The sequence below is a fragment of the Schistocerca gregaria genome, chromosome 5 (assembly GCF_023897955.1).
Source record: "Schistocerca gregaria isolate iqSchGreg1 chromosome 5, iqSchGreg1.2, whole genome shotgun sequence".
Lineage (NCBI taxonomy): Eukaryota > Metazoa > Arthropoda > Insecta > Orthoptera > Acrididae > Schistocerca > Schistocerca gregaria.
The window spans coordinates 57961198-57976430 of record NC_064924.1 but is presented as its reverse complement, the minus strand read 5'-3'; the positions used below and the strand labels follow the sequence as shown (position 1 = coordinate 57976430).

The following is a 15233-nucleotide window of genomic DNA, read 5'->3' as shown; positions in this document are numbered from 1 at the left end:
TCTCTGGCTATTGCCATGGGTACTGCGTTGCTCTCTGTTGATTAATCTAATACATTTAACTGTTTCATATACTTTCCCTAGTTGTTTACAGCAAGATAACATAGTCCCGAAACACTTTGTGCTAAATATACCGCACACTAGACAAGTTGTGCATAAACATTCTCTGTGTTGATACTCCACTTCGCTGTGCCACTCACATAGCCCTTGTTCTTCGTCTTTATTCACACTGCAGACTCCATGACAAAAATTTACAGAGACAGAAGACAAAAAACTTTAGAATCTTAATTGCAGCCCCAGAATACATCCGTCACTCACTTCCAGAGGAGAAGAAAAAATTATAGAAACAAAATGAGCCCAAGTCTTGCAGACTCTGATTGAAAAAAAGTCTAACAACTGAAATGGGCACGTAAGCCCAGTGGCCCCCTTGGCGTTACTTCAGAGGAATAGGCTGTGTGGTGGCATCAGGTTTCACCATCACCCTTCTCTCATCATCATCCAACACAGACATAACACTATACTATACACACATATGTTCCACTCACCTACACTCCACAAATAGGCCTATACATCCAATACAACTCTCATACATCCGCAACAAAGAAGGAAGGAAGGTTATAGTGTTTAACATCCTGTCCACAATGAGGTCATTAGTGAGAGAGCACAAGCTCAGATTTGCGAGGATGGGGACGGAAGTCGACCATGTCCCTTCAGAAGAGCAAGATCGACATTTTAGGGAAATTACCGGAAACCTAAATCTGGATGACCGGATGAGAATTTGGATTGTCATCCTCCTGAATGTGAGTCTAGTGTGCTAACCACTGCGCCACCTTGCTCCATCTCCTCAAGGAAAGGGGCCAGTGTAAGCAGAAGGAGATTATGCTTTCCAACAAGTGGGTGGACCCAACCTGTGTGATATCTCAGCTAACAATGCCATCCGAAATTTAAATTTTTACTGTGTTATCACAACTCCAGCCAAAGCCTTAGGCGAAATAAATTCCACCAAATGCACAACATTGCCTTCTACATTCTAAATTAGTTCAGTCATGTTCCATATTCCTCTGATCCCTTACAAAAATTTCAATAGCCAGTAGTAATAGTAATAACTATGAAAATTCCAAAAGGTCAAACTGTATAAATAAATTTTGTGCAACACTCTTGAGTTACCATCATTTTAGTATAGGCACGATTTGTATGTACATTTTTATCGCTAAATATATGAATGTCATCAAAAGATATGCAAGTTATAAGTGTAGGTGTAGAAAAAATTGTAGACAAAATATTGATGTATCATGTTGTATGCTAGAATAGTGTACTGCATTGTGTATGAGACAGAGTATAGTACTGACTGTTTTCATTTTAATGTTGAACAAGTTTGAAATTTTATCACATAACTGTGACAAAGTGAAGAATTGACTGGGATGAAGAAACTAATTCTGCAAACTGGGATGGTCCCAGTTAAAGAGGGATGCCTGTTAGCTCTGTTTACAACTCTTATTTGAAATATTTATGTATTCCTTTTGTGCTGCATGATCCATGTTGTGAATGCATCTCTCAGATGAGATTTACACTCAGCCAGTAGTAAAGTATATTATAGATTAAATAAATGTAGAATGAACCATAGGGTTACTTTCAGTGTTAATAGATTTCCTACCACACGTGTTTCATTTATTGATAGTAGTACCGTTAATTTTATTATCTATTATAATTTAACCAATAAACTATTTACAATGGTGTGAACATGCTAATAATAACATTGTTTTGTAGTGCGCTGATGATTACGCCTGCTGCGATGGTTGCTGCCTCTCAGGAGTGTGTGAGTACAGTGAGTATATCACATATAAACCATTACAGCCTCTCAAAGTAATAGAAACTTAAAACATCCACACTCCTCAAGAGCTGATGAAAATTACTTTAGTGTATTTGAATGAATCTTTGAATTATTCTCCCTTTCCTAACTGAGGTACTTCTTACGATCAGCTTCAACAAATCCTCCCATCCAACTCTAGAAAGTTTATCTCCATTTAAGATGTCAGAAGCTATATACGCATTTTTAGAACATCGTGACTAGTTACAGAGTCCTGTTCCTTGTGTTCACATGTTAACAAGCATGATTAAAATAATTACACACTAATGTTAAAATTTGTGTGAAGCTACAATTATCACATATGTTTGAGAAGACAGGACGTATGCCCATATTCTGAGTTCTTTCATCATTATGCTACCTATAACATAGGAACTTCCATTTGTAATACTGTGCTTTAGTAGCTTCCAAGTGTCTTAATGCTAGACTGCAAAGAAAAATATTACTACAATAATGGAAACTCATAACAAAAATATGAACAATTAAAAAACATGCACGTGCATGTACACACACACACACACACACACACACACACACACACACACACACACACACACACACACACACACACTGGTGTAATAAAAGTCATGTATACCATCTAATATTGTGTCAGATTTCATTTTGCCTGGCATAATGCAGCAATTCGACATGGCATGGACTCAAAAAGCCTTTGAAAGTCCCATGCAGGGATACTGACCGATGCTGCCACTGTCGCCATCCGTAATTGTGAAAGTGTTGCCAGTGCAAGATTTTGTGCACAAACTGACCCTTCAATTATGTTCCATAAACTCTGCTGCAGAGTGAAAATCTCATTCTGGAAACATCCGCCAGGCTGTGGCTAAGCCATGTCTCCGCAGTATCCTTTCTTTCAGGAGTGCTATTTCTGCATGGTACGCAAAAGAGCTTCTGTGAAGTTTGGAAGGTAGGAGACGGATACTGGCAGAAGTAAAGCTGTGAGTACCGGGCGTGAGTCGTGCTTCGGTAGCTCAGTTGGTAGAGCACTTGCCCGCGAAAGGCAAAGGTCCCGAGTTCGAGTCTCGGTCGGGCACACAGTTTTAATCTGCCAGGAAGTTTCATGTTCCATAAATGTTCGATTGGGTTTATGTCGGCCAATTTGGTTGGCCAAATCATTCGCTCTGATTGTGCAGAATGTTCTTCATGAACAATTGTGGCCTGGTGACGTATTTGCAGACATCAAGTCCTTGAATGGCTGCAAACAGTCTCCAAGTAGCTGAACATACACTACTGCCCATTAAAATTGCTACACCAAGAAGAAATGCCGATGATAAACGGGTATAGATTGGACAAATATATTATACTAGAACTGACATGTGATTACATTTTCACGCAATTTGGGTGCATAGATCCTGAGAAATCAGTACCCAGAACAACCACCTCTGGCCGTAATAATGGCCTTGATATACCTGGGCATTGAGTCAAACAGAGCTTGAATGGCGTGTACAGGTACAGCTAGCCACACAGCTTCAACACGATACCACAGTTCATCAAGAGTAGTGACTGGCGTATTGTGACAAGCCAGTTGCTCAGCCACCATTGACCACATGTTTTCAGTTGGTGAGAGATCTGGAGAATGTGCTGGCCAGGGCAGCAGTTGAACATTTTCTGTATCCAGAAAGGCCGTACAGGACCTGCAACATGCGGTCTTGCATTATCCTGCTGAAATGTAGGGTTTCGCAGGGATCGAATGAAGGGTAGAGCCACGGGTCGTAACACATCTGAAATGTAACGTCCACTGTTCAAAGTGCCATCAATGCGAACAAGAGGTGACTGAGACGTGTAACCGATGGCACCCCATACCATCACGCCACGTGATACGCCAGTATGGCAATGATGAATAGACGCTTCCAATGTGTGCCCACCGTGATGTCACCAAACACGGATGCAACCATTATGATGCTGTAAACAGGACTTGGATTCATCTGAAAAAATGACGTTTTGCCATTCGTGCACCCAGGTTCATCATTGAGTACACCATCGAAGGCGCTCCTGTCTGTGATGCAGCATCAAGGCTAACCGCATTCATGGTCTCCAAGCAGATAGTCCATGCTGCTGCAAACATCGTTGAACTGTTCATACAGATGGTTGTTGTCTTGCAAACGTCCCCATCTATTGATTCAGGGATTGAGACGTGGCTGCACGATCCATTAGAGCCACATGGATAAGATGCCTATCATCTCGGCTACTAGTGATACAAGGCCGTTGGGGTCCAGCACAGTGTTCTGTATTACCCTCCTGAACCCACCGATTCTGTATTCTGCTAACAGTCATTGGATCTCGACAAACACAAGCAGCAATGTCAGGATACGATAAACTGCAATCGTGATAGGATACAATCCGACCTTTATCAAAGCCGGAAACGTGATGGTACATATTTCTCCTCCTTCAACGAGGAATCACAACAACATTTCACCAAGCGATGCTGGTCAACTGCTGTTTGTGTATGAGAAATTGGTTGGAACCTTTCCTCATCTCAACACGTTGTGTAGCTGTCACCACCGCCGCCAACCTTGTGTGAATGCTCAGAAAAGCTATCATTTGCATATCACAGCATCTTCTTCCTGCTGGTTATATTTTGCATCTATAGCACATCATCTTTGTGGTGTAGCAATTTTAATGGCCTGTAGTGTATGAATACTAAATACATTTTAAATTGCCAAATAGCTAAAATCATTTAATCATATAGATGACTGGTTTTGGCAATCCTCTGTTTCCACCCTCTGATCTGAAGATGGCACCAGACAATTGCCAAAACTTATCATCTATATTGATAAATGATTTTTAGCGATCTTGACAGTTGAAAATTTAGTCAGTTTTCATAAAACTGCAGTTTGCCCCACATTAATGATGTCAGAAGTGTATAGCTTGAACATAATCATTTCAAGTCAGTGATCAGTACAGTTGGAGCAGAGGCCCCAGTCCATTCCGTGAAAACACAGCCCACACTTTTATGAAACCACAGCGCCTTGTTGACAACTTGGGTCCATGGCCTCATTGGGTCTGTACCACACTCAAACCCAACCGTCAGCTCTTACCAACTGAAATCTGGGCTCATCTGACCAGGTCACAGTTTCCAGTCATCTAGGCTCCAACCGCTGTGGTCATGAGCACAGGAGAGATGCTGCAGGCAAAGTTGTGCTGTTAGCAAAGGCACTCACATCGGTCTCTGCTGCCATAGCCCATAACACTAAATGTTGCTGCACTGTTCTAATGGATACGTTCAGCATTGTTGCTTGTCTATTTGCAGTGACAACTCTGCACAAACGCTGCTGCTCTCGGTCATTAAGTGAAACCGTTGGCCACTATATTGTCTGTGGTGATAGATACACCTGAAATTTAGTATTCTCAGCACACACTTGACACTGTGGATCTCAGAGTATTGAATTTCTTAACAATTTCTGATACGGAATGTCTCATCTGTCGAGCTCCAGCTACCATTCCGCATACAAATTCTGTTAATTCCCATTGTGTAACTGTAATCATGTCTGAATCCTGTGAGTACAAGTGACAGCTCTGCCAATGCACTGGCCATTTATATCTTGTTAATGCAATGTTACCACTGTCTGTATATGTGCAAATCACTGTCACATGACTTTTGTCACACAATGTACACATGCACATGCACAGGTACTATAACCCATATAATCAGTCTAGGATGCTCCTGTGTACTCTCAAGCAGAATGAAAATTCGAATGGTGCAACTTTTTGTTTATGAGCCCATTTACTATTCAGTTCCTCCAATGTATGGCGTAGCATTGCCTTTACTTATTACTATTACTTTCACTCTGTATACAGCATGTAGGCTACTCAATTATCCAAGTTAATATAGACCTGTGACTGCACTAACAACTGAAAACATGGATAATTTAAAATTCACGAGTTTTTACTGGCAACTGTTGTTTACTATGTTTTTAAAACATGGTATATGTCAGATTTGAAAGCCCACTTCATTACTTATACATTACTTCTTGTAAACTGACAGCTTATCTTAAAAATTAAACCTAAAACACACAGTATCTTGTGTCACATGTTTTCAGTTCACTTTCATGAAATAATTGTTGAGTTTTTTGAATGTTTTCCATATTATAATATTTCTGCTCTGGCTCAGAGTTAAGCATTAAAAAAGTTTAGTAATGGAACTGACAAAAGCAGCAATATTATGAGGAAAGACAAGATATTCTGATAAAGAAAATGGAATGAAAAAAGTTTTACTTTAAAATTGACATAGCTGGTTTACAGCGAATTGTAATTGGACTTCATAAATCATGAAAAGATGATGAAGGCAGTTTCTATGATTGGTCATGCAGATCTGCATATAGGCTGCTACAATGGTGATCAATTAATCACATCATCTCAACAATTTGTTGAATGTATTCTAATCTCTGGCTTAGTTTGTATCCTATATATATCTCCCTTCTAATACCATGACAGACATTCTCTGATCACTGTCCAGCCAGTTATGTTTGCTGATGATACTTCAGAACTCCTTGAAAAGCAAAATGTAGGAGAAGTTCCGGATGGTGTTATAAACACACTAAGCAACCTAGAGACATGGTTTCAACAAAATGACCTTAAACTTAACTTTTCAGAATCCTTGTTTACACAATTTAGAACCAAACAAACAAAAATAGCATTGTGTATAATACTGTATGCATATATAAAGATAATGTACTATTACATCATAAGAAAAACAAATTAATAATATTACTGTGGCCATCATTTGAGTAGAGTGACTGTTTAATATTATAGCATTGTGTATAATATTGTATAGATAATTAAAGAAAGGTACTATTACATCATAAGAAAACCAATTTAATAATATTGCTATGTCCATTAATAATATTGCTATATCCAATATCAACCTGTACTGGTAAAAATTAGTTATGTAATTATGCATATCATAAGGCAAAAATTGACATGTCTCCTTTACAGCATGATCAGATGATCTGCAAATGTATGTTATGAGTCAAATAAAATACAAATACCTATCATCTTGTTCCATCTTCTAGTGAGTGTTTTCCATACGTTCCATTCTGCACAAATTCTGCAGAGAACATCCTCATTCCTAATCTTATGTGTTCTCTACATAGTCCTCATTTCTTATCTTAGTCCACCTAATTTTCAATGTTCTCCTACAGCACCTCATCCCAAAACACTCAGATTCTCTTATTTCCAGTTTTCCCACAGTCCATTATTCACTACCACGCAATGCTGTGCTCAAAACATACGTTCTAAGAAATTTCTTTCTCAAATTAAGGGTTATGTTTGATACTAATAGACTTGTTTTGTCCATGGATGTCTTATTTTCCTAGGCTGCTCTGCTTTTTATATTCTCTGTACTTCACCCACCATGTGTTATTTTGCATCTGAGGTAATGGAATTCCTTACATTCACTAACTTCATGTTTGTCAGTTTGATGTTAAGTTCATCACTAATCTCATTTCTGTTACTCCTAGCTACTTTTGTGTTTCTTCAATTTACTCTCAGTCCATATACTGTAGTCATTAGATGGTTCATTCCATTAACAGGTCCTGTAATTCTTCTTCACTTTCACTGAGAACAGCAGCCATCATCATCATCATCATCATCATCATCATCATCATCATCATCTCAGCCTTTTCCCACTTCATGTCGGGTCGGATTGCTTTTCTGGATCCTTCTCTCCTGTAAATGCCTATCCAGTGCTTCTTCTCTGAGCCATCCTTTCTCCCATAGGTCACCTGCTACCTTGCCTTTCCATCTCAATTTCGGTCTTCCTCCTCTCCTCCGTCCTTCGATTTCTGGGTCTTCAATTCTTCTCCACATGTAGTACTCCACTCTTCTCTGCACGTGTCCATACCATCTTAGCCTACTTTCTTGGATCTTCTTCTCTGTGGGCCCCACTTTCACTGTTCCCCTGATGTACTCATTCCTTAGTTTATCTTTTTGTGTCACCCCACTCATCCACCTTAACATTATCATTTCTGCCACTTCCATGTTTTTCTCTTGGGGTTTTCTAATTGGCCAATTTTCTGTGCTATACAGCATCACAGGCCTCACCACAGACTTGTAAAGCTTTCCTTTCATTCTGCAGCTAACATTTTTATCACACAGTACTCCACTCAGTTTCCTACAGTTCATCCATCCACTATTTATCCTGTGCTGTATTTTGGCGTCCAGTCCTCCATCACTTTGCATATAAGAGCCTAGTATTTTAATTTCTTGACCAATGTCAGTTGTTCTCCTTGCAGGTTAATATATGGATCTTTGGCATCCTTTGTACACATATACTCTGTTATCATCCTGCTAATTTTCATTCCCCTTTCCTCTAGAGCTTTTCTCCACTGTTCAATCTTGTCTTGGAGTGCCTCCTGTGTGGGTTCACAGATTACAACATCTTCGGCAAACATCATGGTGCCTCTTTTTTTCACATCTTTGACTAGTACTTCCATGACAAGGCCAAAGAGATATGGGCTGAGAGCAGATCCCTGATGTAGACTTACTCTCACTGGAAATGCCTTTGTTGCACCTGCACTGCTCCTGACTTGTGTCATTGCATCTTCATACATGTCTTCTACCACCCTGATATATTTTTCGGGCACACGTTTACTTCTCAGACATCTCCATATCAGTTGCCTTGGCACTCTGTCAAATGCCTTTTCAAGATCAATAAAAACCTTGTGCAGTTCGGCTTGTATGTCTCTGTGCCTCTCCATCAGTTGCCTTAGTGCAAATATTGTGTCAGTTGTTCCTCTTCCTGGCATAAATCCAAACTGTTCTTCACATACTTCAGTTTCTAGATGCAACCTCTTCTCAATTATCCTTTCCCAGATCTTCATTGTGTGGGACATCAGTTTCATCCCTCTATAAGTGCCACAGTTTTGGATATCCACTTTCCCCTTACATATAGGAACCAGTATTCTGCTTCTCCATGCATACGGCATTCTGCCTCCTTTCCAGATCTTCCGCATTAGATCCCAGACAATATCAGTTCCCTATTCTCCCAGACTTTTCATTGCTGGGATTTGGTCTGCCCCTAGGGCCTTTCCATTTTTCATTTTCTTCTGCTGAGAACAGAAAATCATATCATTGATATGTTTTTGTCCTGAATTCTAATCACTCTTTAACTTTTCTTTATTTCCATCATCGCTACTTCATTGTATAGATTAAACAATAGCGGTGAAAGACTGCATTCCTGTCTTACATCCTTCTTAGTCTGAGCACTTACATTCTTGGCCTTCCATTCTTATTACACTCAATTGGTTCATGTGCATATTGCATATTATCCATCTTCCACCATAGCTTACTTCTGTTTTTCTCAGGAGATTGAACATCTTGCACCATTTTACAATTTCAAATGCTTTTTCTGTTCTGACAAATCCTATGAACATATTTTTTAAGTCTTGCTTCCATTATCAACTGTCAGAACTGCCTCTCTGGTGCAAAATCCAAAAGCCAAACTTGATTGTTATCTAACAGGTCCTCTATTTTTCCCATTGTTCTGTATATTGTTCTTGTCAGCAGCTTGAATGCATGAGATGTTAGGCTGACTGTGCAACAGTTCTCACACATATCTGCACTTGCTGTATTCAGTATTGTGTGGATGTTCTTTTACCAAATGTCTGGTGGTGTATCTCCAGTCTCATAAATTCTGGATACCAACTTGAGCAGCCATTATATAGCCATTTCCCCCAATAATTTTAAAAATTCTGGAAGTATGTTATCTATTCCTTGTGCCCTATTTGATCACAGCTCTTACAAAGCTCTACTAAGCTCTGATTCTAATACTGGACTCAATATGTCTCTCCTTTCGACTCTCATTTCTTCTTCTGTCATGGTACCAGACAACCCCTCTCCTTCGTTGAGGACTTTAGTATATTCTTTCCACATATCTACTCTCCTCTGTGTTTAACAGTGGAATTCCCATAGCATTCTTAAATGTTTCTTCCTTGCTTGTAACTTCATCAAAGATTATTTTGACTTTTCTCTATGGTCCTCCCAAGATTACTTTTTCTATTACATTTTTTGTGGGGCCATTTCCCTTTTCCTTTTCTGCGCTTCCTATTTATCTCATTCCTAAGTGACATATTGCTGTATTCATGGCTTCCCATGAACATTTTTGTATTTCCTTCTTTCATCGATAAATTGAAATATTTTTTCTGCTACCTGAGGATTCTTGGCCGTTATGTTTGTTGTGTGTATGTTTGTGTGTCCAACATTTGTCATTGCCCTTTTTACATATGTCAATTTTTCTTCATCTGATCTGCCTACTATGGTATTTACCACAAAATCCTCAGCCATAGATAGTTTCAAATGCATCTTGTTAACTGGATTTAACATCCCATCAACATCGAGGTCTCTTTAAACATACTTACTTACTTTAGTGGCCCATGTCTTTCATCATTGATTGTCCCAATTGATTCTCATAACCTTCAGTGTAATCTTCATCATTACTAAATTGTGATCATAGTGTAGATCTGCCCCTGGGCGTGCTTTACAATCCAATATTTGATTTGCAAAATCTTTGTTTGACAATGATGTAATCCAGCTGGAATCTCCCTTTATCTCCAGGACTTTTCCAACTACACCTCCTCCTCTTGTGAGTTTTGAACAGCATATTCATTATTACTAACTGCCATTTATTGCAGAACTCAATTTCTACTGTTGCTCTCCCACTCCTTCTACCAAGTATATAATCTCCCATTACTCAACTTCTATAACTTCCTTTACTACTGCTTTCCAGTATCCTTTGATTGTTAGATTATCATCTCCCTTTACATACTGAATTGTCTGTTCAGTATTGTCATATGTTTTCTCTGCCTCGTCATCTTCTGATTGTGACATTGTGTGTATACCACAACTATAACTCTTGGTGTTGGTTTGCTGTCATTTCTGATGACAAGAACCCTATCACAGAAATGCCCACAGTGACTCACTCTCTGTCCTACCTTCCTGTTTATAACAAATCCTACTTCCATTATACCATTTTCTGCTGTCACTGATATTACTCTACACTATGTGATCAAGAGTATCCAGACACCCCCAAAAACATATGTTTATCATATTAGATGCATTGTGCTGCCACCTACTGTCAGGTACTCCATATCAGTGATCTCAGTAGTCATTATACATCGTGAGAGAGCAGAATGGGGCACTCCACAGAACTCATGGACATTGAACGTGGTCAGGTGATTGGCTGTCACTTGTGTCATATACCTGTACACGAGATTTCCACACTCCTAAACATCCCTAGGTCCACTGTTTCCAATGTGATAGTGAAGTGGAAACATGAAGGGACACGTACAGCACAAAAGTGTGCTGGCTGACATCATCTGTTGACTGACAGAGACCGCCGACAGTTGAAGAGGCTCGTAACGTGTAATAGACAGACGTCTATCCAGACCATCACACAGGAATTCCAGACTGCATCAGGATCCACTGCAGGTGCCAGGCTTCACTGACTGACATTGATACCTTTCCTTAGTGCAGCACTCTGTGAAGAACGGGCTGCCTTTCCCCAAGAAACCTTCCAGCAACAGTTAGGCGGGAGGTGAGAAAACTTGAATTTCATGCTCAAGCAGCTGCTCATAAGCCACATATCACGCCAGTAAAGACAAACTACAACTCACTTGGTGTAAGGAACATAAACGTTGAATGATTTAACAGTGGAAAAACATTGTATGGAGTGACGAATCACGGTACACAATGTGGCGATCAAATGGTAGGATATGGATATGGCAAATGCCCGCTGAAGGTCATCTAATAGCTTGCATAGTGCCAACAATAAAATTCAGAGGTGGTGGTGTTATGGTGTGGTCATGTTTTTCATGGACGGCGCTTGCACCCCTTGTTGTTTTGTGTGGCACTATCACAGCACAGGCCTATATTTATGTTTTAAGCATCTTCTTGCTTCCCACTGTTGGAGAGAAATTCAAGGATGGTGACTGCATCTTTCAACACGATCAAACACCTGTTCATAATGTACGGCCTGTGACAGAGTGATTACACAACAATAACATGCCTGTAATGGACTGGGGGCTTGCACAGAGTCCTGACCTGAATCCTATAATACACTTTCGGGATGTTTTGGAACGCCAATTTCATGCCAGGCCTCACTGACTGACATCAATACCTTTCCTCAGTGCCACACCATGTGAAGAATGGGCTGCCTTTCCCCAAGAAACCTTCCAGAAACTGATTGATTGTATGCCTGCAAGAGTGGAAGCTGTCATCAAGGCTAAGGGTGGGCCAACACCATATTGAATTCCACCAATACCGATGGAGGGCACCACAAACTTGTAAATTATTTTCAGCCAGGTGCCCAGCTACTTTTGATCACATGGTGTATATGTGTCTGATCTGGGATCCTCATCATCTTTCCATTTCACTTCACTGAACCCTACTGAGTATCCTCTATACTCTAATAACAGATCAGTGCACTTCAATGCCTCAATGTGTGTGATAATGGATTTGTGGATTGTCTCGTCTCCACTCCCTTCCTCTACCAAACCACTTTGTTCACTACATCCACATCACTTAGCTGCTCAAATCCCAGTCAATAGACACTGGTATTTAACCATTTATTGATGTTTTATCATCTGCATCTTCACAACCAGAATGTAGTATCCTAATTGAAAATATTCATTCTAATTGTAACATAATACTTCAGGTTTCATTGGTATTTCTTCAAAAATCACTGTACTTTACTCCTTAGTGTAAACATGTACTCCTTGTTAATCTGAAGTGAATACTGCTGTTTGACATTGGACATAGTAAATACCATAGTTATGAATCAAGGGGAAAATGTATTACCCATTCTTAATCTGTGCACAGCTTCCTTTCGCTGCGGCCAGAACATGATCATCAGTGAAACTTCCCTCTTCCCTTGTCTTGTGTAGCTGCTGCCTCCTCCTGTCACCCACCCTTTCCTAACCCTCACCTACACTCCAACATTCAATGTCTCCTCACCCACTCTATCTAGCACAAACTCTCCCTCTGCTTGAGTTCCTGTGCCAGCACAATGTAGTCAGCCAGAACAATGTAGCAATCCAAAGTGTGTGTGTGTGTGTGTGTGTGTGTGTGTGTGTGTGTGTGTGTGTGTGTAGATTAATGCGAAAACTAGGTAAGTTCTAAGTCGTGTTTGTGTGCCTTTCAATGACTCGGTGTCCCTACTAACAATTGTATTCCTTCAGGTCTTGTTATTAGCATATTTAACAAAAATATAGTACAGTTTACTTTTACCAGAACATAGGTGCTGTATAAATAACAGAAACACAAGAAAGATTGTAGTACCACATAAATTAATTTGCTCTTACAGAAAGTTTGGCCTGTTAGCTGTTCTCTCCTTCATTTCAAAAAGTACACAGCTTTGTCATTGTAAATGATCAAAAAAGAAAAAAAAATTGGTTAAACTACTGTCACTCATTTACCAAAGAATTGCTGGATTTTTGCATTAACAGCTATTACATCTCAGTAAAATGATACTATATGAAGAGGAGATTAAATAGTAAAAATGTTTAAAATAAATCTGATGTTCAGTAGTTGTACTCATCACATTTTGAATGATAAAGAGTTAAGTATCTGTTTGCCACATCAAAACATGGTAGATGAATATCCTCTTGCTATACATTTATAGACCTATTCTCTTGCCATAAATCATGGTACAAAAATAATAAATAAAAATTTAAAAGCCCAGCAAAAGCTCTAAACTGACGCATTTGCTCTTGTTCTTGTTCTTAGTCCCCTACAAAAGGTAGCACATGGGAAGTTTTGGACACTATAAACTGAAAAATATGCATCTTTCACCTGTCTGTCTGTGAAGCAAAAACAGAAAATTATCATGATTTCACTTTAGGATGTTCAACATAAAGATCATCATTATTCATACAACGACAGTTGCCCCTAAATGTCTTTTTTTTTTATCCAAATACCACTTTTCAGTGTGTGTATCCAAATACCACTTTTCAGTGTGTGTGTGTGTGTGTGTGTGTGTGTGTGTGTGTGTGTGTGTAAGGGGGAGAGGGGAATGGAGCCTACTATGTGATATAACCAATAATTTTCTATTACAATTTTCTCATTTTGTAATGTGAAACAAAATTTAAATTACTAACAGATAATGAAACTTTCTCATATGTTGCAGCAAGGGCACCTTGCTACATTGATCGAGATGATATGTGTCTGAGTCATTACTGTCCTGGTGGTTTCGAGTGCTACCTGTACCAACCACACGTATCAGTGGCACCATATCCAGATTGTCGACCAGTTAAAAACTAAATAAAGTTTGATAGAATGTTGATCTGCAGTGAGTTTCTTGAATGTGTTTCAATAATGATATCAGATAATTCACTTTTAAAAAGTGATTCAAATTCAATAAACATTACTCATATCATAAGATGTCATTTTTAAATAAATCACTTCTCATGCAATCAATTGACTGTAACAACAGTTAGTGCCATTAAGAAGGTAAAAAATGGAAAATATTGAACATATACTAAACATGTACAATCTACCTCCAAGGAACATAAGCAGAAAAATAGTGATTAATGCTAAGGTGGTAAATAGTACTTTTGCTTATCCTGTGTGGATGAAGAACCTATGAGAACGAAACCCTATGATATAATAAATGTTATTTTCACATTTAAATGTCTACTTAATACCTAAAACTAAACATGTAATAGAACAGATATGTTGATGAAATGCTTGTGTTTGAGGAATAGTCATAAAGTTTTAATTATCACATAAAAGAGTTATGTAATTAATTTTAAGCACTGGAAACTCTAGGTAGAAATATCAGCAATGTAGGAAAATATAAATTGCTGCCTACTATACAGAAGACTCATCAAGTAGCAGACAGGCACATTTAAAATACACTTACATATAGCTTTCAGCAACTACCTTCATCAGCAAAAGAGAGACACACACCATTCACACACACAAGCAAGCACACCTCACACATATACAACTGCCACCTCCAGCATCTTCGGCCTGAGATGCTGGAGTTGGTGGTGGTATGTGCACAAATTGTGCTTGCTTGTGTGTCAGTGATGTGTGTCTTTCTTTTACTGATGAAGGCAGTGGTAGAAAGCTGTATGTAAGTGTTCTTTAACTGTACTGTCTACAACTTGCTGTGTCTTCTTTACTGTAAGTAGCTATCTGTCTTTTCCTACATTGTGTGTAATTAATTTTGAATTTTTTTTGGTAGGTACATGTCTGCAGTTCTGGCATACAATGAAAGTCCTGCACCATAGTTCAACTGTGTAACACTCGAGGAGCCATAATAATGTGGAGCAGCACGCTGGTAAAGAGGAGCTGCCCTGGCTCCCACGCATCTCTTCCTGATTTATTTGTGCATCTGTCTCACAAAAATGAATCAATT

At 39.1% G+C, this 15233-nt stretch overlaps 1 protein-coding gene across 1 annotated transcript in view; it reads left to right on the top strand.

The window, feature by feature from the left end:
• Positions 1 to 14499, top strand: part of LOC126273221 (uncharacterized) — a 117984-nt gene extending 103485 nt beyond the window's left edge. Inside the window, exons 4-5 of the mRNA XM_049976765.1 lie at positions 1765 to 1822; positions 13998 to 14499. Coding sequence (XP_049832722.1) covers positions 1765 to 1772 — 8 coding nt within the window. The 3' untranslated portion in view covers positions 1773 to 1822; positions 13998 to 14499. The remainder of the gene's footprint in view (positions 1 to 1764; positions 1823 to 13997) is intronic.
• Positions 14500 to 15233: the final 734 nt, after the last annotated feature.